The following is a 6,000-nucleotide window of genomic DNA, read 5'->3' as shown; positions in this document are numbered from 1 at the left end:
AAGCCTCTTTTTGAGGCTTTCTTGGGATATCCATATCTGCACATTCAAAATTTCACAAACCTATCCTTGTTTGATGCATACATCATACTGAAGATGAAGAGTCTCCAAGAAAGCGCAAACAACTCATCTCTTCGTACAAACAATCCTTCCCCTTGGGACTTACACCCAACTTTATCTACAGTAGCTTTTAAAAACATATCTAAACCAAAACTTAATTACATATCTTATTACTAATTCACAGCTCAAAAGTCACTGGATTGAAGATGCATGGCACCACCCACTCCCCAAAGTCGTAGGTATATCAGTGAGAATTCAATATTTAAAACACAGATGAACTGCTTCGTTAAGTTGATGATGCATTTTTAATGCACCTGTGGTTCAGTCCTTCATTACCCAGCTGTTTTTGAAATGTTACTTATGAAACTATGCAAGCGTAAATGAAAAACAATTAAAAGCCGACTTGCTAAGATATTGGTAAGTGTATCAATTTGTCTTCCCCGTGATGAAGTTATATTCTTACAGACAGTTTATAAGTTTGCATCACTGATGTGGCTTCCTTCCCATGGTTGCCAGAGGACACCCAATCTATCCTGACAAGATTTGGTTATATTTAAACCTCTGATGAAGTGATGGAGTATCCTGACTTTGTGCCAATATCCACTCCCCACAGTCATATCTTCTGTGTACACTCTATCATGTATCCATCTCAGTAGTATTAAAATTGTCACAGTTTTAATTTTCTTTGAAACTTGACTTTGTATGTGATGTATCATATATCTGCTATTTTAAACAACAGATCATTCAAACCTGACTATACTGCCACTTTATTAGCACAATCAAATTGAGGACATGGAAATGAAGACTTACTTTTACCCTTCATGTCATAATGTATACATGTTTCATTGACTTCAGAGGATCAATATCTGAACTTGGTGTTGTGAGCTCATTGTGTGTTGTTTTGTGTGCCTATGTATTCTTGACATGTATTACACAGAGACAGTGACTTTGGAAATGCCCCCTTTCTATATCTTAAATTTGCTTCCCAGTATTTCGACTGGGTGGGAGGCAACAGTGGTCAGGCCAATTCGACAGCAAAGTGGTTACGTAACTCCTTGGTAACTGGATCACACAACTTTTGGCACTGGTAGTACACACCATAGACTTTGTGTTGCGATCATTTTGATCATGGTGCAGAACTCAAAAGCATGATCCAGTTGACATAGTGATAATCGGATTACACGCAACACTTCGCTGGCGAATGAAAGTGAGTTGCCAGTTTCCTGACACATTGGGGTTTTTTTTGGAAGGATGAGGCAACTATTTCATTGTTCAGTTATATTTGACTATATTTCATTATTGAAGATTTAAACTGCAGGGTTCAAACCAAACACAAATTTTACGAAACAGTAAATTCTAGTTTTGTGGATTTGTGTGAAATGGGAGCTACAATGTACTTTGTAACCACCAAATAGTCGAAACATATTGCTACATGTAATGCAAATATGAGATGTTGGGACTTTTTTCCACTAGGCAGTTTCAAGTTAAAAGTGGCTCCCAGTCATGTTATACATTACTACTAGACTACTTTTTAGACCCAGGGGCATAGATAACCGGTGGGCAAATAAAGACTAGAATCTTTAAAAAGCCTGCCTATTTCTATCTATGGATTCATGCACAAACCATCAATACGGGGTTGAATTTACCATATTGTTACAGTTATTGTTAATTTGTAATATCTCATATTTTTAAAGTTGAGCATTTTTATAATCACTCAAAATTTTCAGATTTAAATGTCTTGGAAGGATTTGGCCTAAATGAAATGTGATGTGGGCATGTGACCGGAGCCTGTGAAATTGTGAATCAACCATTGGTCTTAAAGGTTCAAATCTTCAAGCACAGACTACATCGAGATGAATCAGTGCTAATGCAGAAGCTTGAAGTTTGCATAATTTGAGATGGGGGGGTCACTATCTCATCACATTAATTGATTATGTAATATTAATTTGTAAATACAATTTAACCAACAAAGCAACCAAGGTATACTTACTTGATGGAATATCCGCTCGTATCTCAGCAAACAAAACAGAACATAAAACAAATAACGCCACCAGGGCGCTATTCACTAAGCAATTTATGTAATGCATTGTTTTTGTTGTATACCCGTATGCTACGTCAATGTAGCAAACCCGGGTCTGCTCAAATCCTCCGCTCAAAATGACAAATTCAGATAACGACAAATATAGATCTGTTGTTTAGTGTAATTCTGTCTAAATATAGTATATCACTGCACAAGGTCAAGTGACATCCCTTCATGTTATCAGTTCACTGCTCAAATTCTGGCAATTCCATGAAATGCATCTGCAAAAAAAGAATGTAAAGAAAAAAAAAGAAAAGGAATATATAAGACTGTACAATTTCATTGCAAGATTACACATTGGCTTATGATCACAACTTTCTACCATACCTGTGGTTGATTTTATTTGCACTTTATACAACGCATAATACATGGTACACCTTTTTTTCTAAATTGACCACTTTGTTGATGTGGACAGCATTTGGCTCCGCTTATTCCAATTAGGCCGGAGTTAGCTAAGTGGAAAACTGAAAGTGAGGCCAAAGATTAACTTTGCATAATTGAGAGTATGTAATTTACATCTCTGACCTCGCTTTCAGTTTTCCCGCTTACAAAAAATGTAGCTAACTGCGGCATAGTTGGGCGTTAGCAGAGCCAAGCGCTGCCAATGGCAGCGAAGTGGTCAGTTACAAAAAAGGTGAATTGCAGGTGCGTCGAGCCCCAGAGTCACAACTCAAAACATATTGTGGATGAATCTTAAATCAAATGCATCTTAAGTTATGAAGGATTGGATTTCACAAGCAAAATTGATGATTGGTGCGTATTGTAAGCAACTGAAATTGATAACAGCCTGGAATTAGCACAGGCTCTATGCTGTACTCTGATACCTATGATAATCCAAGATACTCTAGGTGCTCGCTTCGCTCGCTATTCGAGAGGCGTCGCAGTTTGTGAACAGGGCTAGTTCTACCTGGAATCTGTTGTGAAGTTATGAAGGTGCAGATTGCCTGTAACCACACAATGAGTACCTCAAGATAGATTGGCTAAAACGTTTAAAATCCATTCCTGATGCCTTAATTACACTATAAATGGACTGAACTGATTCATCTTACAAAATTGCCTGAAGTTCAATTCAGACTTGCGGCCGTGATGAAATGTGTGCCAGGTTTTTATGAGCTCGGCTGTGAAAATTTCATCGCACGGTGGAAAATGAGAGTTGAACTTTGTTCTTATCGTGGCCGTGCATGTTTTTACGGTGATTGGTTGCTGGAAAATAAAATTAGGCCGAATGACCACAAAAGGAGATGCAGACTCCACATCGCGGCCACGATATATCGTTGCAGTATTTTAAATTTCATTGTGCAATGTCGCGATGTTTTAAAGCATTGCTGCGATGTTGAGTCTGAATTGAGTCTGAATCGAACATGATCATGATGATGCAGATATACGGACTTAATAGGTTTACCAGGGATTAACCTACACTAGCTCTATGCTTTCTGATACTCTAGCTTAGTTGCCCGATGGCTGAGTGTCTGCTTAGCAGGTGTGCGTTGGCAAACAACATAAGATTATCATATACCAATTGACAGTCAAAAATCATCCTGATGAATGCCTTTAAAACAATGACAGCAGGTGAAATGTGATCCCATACATTATTGGTAAGTTGAATTTTCACCCAACCCACACAGTGATGGTCAAGTGCTTGCGCAACATTTAGACAAAAGTTGACCCAAGTACTATTTTAACAATGACCTGGGTTATCCTTCACTTGGAAATATTATCAAAGCAATCTACATGGACCTTAACTGAATATGTTACCAAAATTCATGAGCTCAGGACTACATTTTCGGCGAGAATCCATGAATCAAACTTGATTCTTGTGAACTTTTCTGTTTCCACAGCAAAGATTGGATGAGAATCAAATGATTTGTGCAATTATTGGAAAATCAAATTTTCTACTTGTGAGAAGTCAGAACTATCCATGTCGATCCCAAGTTATTTCACACATACATAATACACTTATATGACTGAGGAAACCCAACACCCATTACTTAATTAATGCTATATCTCTTGAACTTGAGTAGAAACAATTGAATTCAATTATGACACTGCCCCAGTGTTAAAGCTTGTATGATTCAGGGCTCCTGATGGGTCTACTTTTGATTCTGATATCCATCTTTCAACATCTGGACAGGTGCATCTAGTCTTGCTATTATCTAATATCTATTGTTTGTTGGTATACATCAACTCATATCTTCAGTTCTCTGAAGAAAATCTCAAAATCAATGAATTTCTTAATGATCTTTAAATTAAGAGTATCCGTTCTCGTTATTATCAGCTGAGTAAGTTTGATCCTCGGGTTTTCAATTTCCACAAATTATTCTAGTATTTGCTTTAAAAAATCTACTACATATCAGGCCTGGCAAATTTTGCATCCACTTTGTTATTTTACTCAAATTGTGTCCTAAAGATTAATTTCTCTTGCACAACTTCCCACAAATGATGTATCATCTTTCTATTTTTTTATAGTTTATTCACCATAATCAAGTTAGTAAGAAATCAATATCAGAATGAAAACAATTGGAGACTAAAAACTACATAACATGCTTAATCTGAGGCTATTGACGGAAGTGTCGATACTACGCTTTATTCCGTACAGTAAGAGCATTGCTATAGAGGGCCATACTATGGGCTGTATGCATTGTAATGTACAAAAAGTAGCCTGGGTTCGGAACAGTAACCTCAGATCGTGCACTGTTTAAAAAACGGTGTCAGTGATTTGCTCATTCAGAAAATCATAAAAATCATGCCATTTTTTGCACCTTTGTTTATTAGCATAGTGCTAAAAAAAGCCTGCAAGTGGTTTAAGCTGAAAGCAGTGAATAGTAAAGACAAAATAGTACATTTTGAATGAAAATTTTATTTCTTTTTAGATGTGAGTAGAGAAATTAGCTATATGAATTTGAATGAGGCTTCAACTTTGTCAATACTGCTGTTTTCACTGTTTTTTGTCAAATATTCATTTCAAAAATACCTAATTACAATTTTATTGACCGTCTTTCAATTAATTTATACAAAATTTTATTTTTTACTCATTCATGGGGATCACCGAATGAGCTTTTTAAAAAAGAGAAAAGTTTTGATAATTTACCAATACTTCTATTGATGGCAACAACTTTATTTATTTTTTCCTTTCACACATTCAACTTCCCAACACACAGATGTGAATATGGGTGATATGAGCCATTTCTGCACCATATCAAACAATGAACTTGGCACAGAAAACAGCTAGCTATTGATAAAATCCCAGGGATACTGCAGACACCAGAGGGAAAACCAGAAGAAGGGATCCAAAATTGACACAGAGTAGCAAACAATGAAGAACAAACAAACAATTGACCAGGTGCTGGATAGTATCAACCCTCATGGGTGCAGTTCAATGACCTCAGTATACTTAGACACATTTTCATTGACCTTAATACCATGCTAAATCATGAAGTGAGAAATCACAATTAAGAAAATTAACAATTCAGCACCTAAAGTCTTGATTTTTGCAGGGTTTGTTAGTTTACTGAAGTATTGTTCAGGGGTATGAGTGGAGGCTTTATAAAAAAATCTATAAAAAATAGATTAGGTTTTCTTTCCCATAAAATGTTTGCTTTTACTGTCAGATACGTCCCCTATTGATTTTGAGCCAAACAACCGAGGTGAAGCAAAGAAAATTGGAATTTACTACCAGTGCCAATGTCGCCAATGTGTGCTTCGGCACGTCCCCACGCCATCGTAATAATCAAATGATGATTCTGCACTTTATTCAAAATCACAGATTTTGACAAAACTACAGCACCATGTAAATCGTGTAAAAACAGAATTTTGAAAAATAATGAAGGCATCTTCCTCAGCACTTCACAATATTAAATTGTTCT

The 6,000-nt window shown here is 36.5% G+C and overlaps 1 protein-coding gene across 6 annotated transcripts in view; it reads right to left on the bottom strand.

Moving 5' to 3' along the window:
- LOC140149019 (fibroblast growth factor receptor-like) overlaps window positions 1-6,000 on the bottom strand; it is a 124,223-nt gene that overhangs the window by 70,751 nt on the left and 47,472 nt on the right. For 2 of the 6 annotated variants that reach the window (XM_072171154.1, XM_072171156.1), the window contains one exon: window positions 2,048-2,358. The exons of the other annotated variants lie outside the window; for them this stretch is intronic. In XM_072171154.1, coding sequence (XP_072027255.1) covers window positions 2,048-2,144 — 97 coding nt within the window. In that variant the 5' untranslated portion in view covers window positions 2,145-2,358. The remainder of the gene's footprint in view (window positions 1-2,047; window positions 2,359-6,000) is intronic. 6 annotated transcript variants of the gene reach the window in all.

Source organism: Amphiura filiformis, chromosome 3 (genome assembly GCF_039555335.1).
Source record: "Amphiura filiformis chromosome 3, Afil_fr2py, whole genome shotgun sequence".
NCBI lineage: Eukaryota > Metazoa > Echinodermata > Ophiuroidea > Amphilepidida > Amphiuridae > Amphiura > Amphiura filiformis.
Note: the sequence above shows the minus strand (reverse complement) of the source record. Positions and strands in the feature narration are given on the sequence as shown.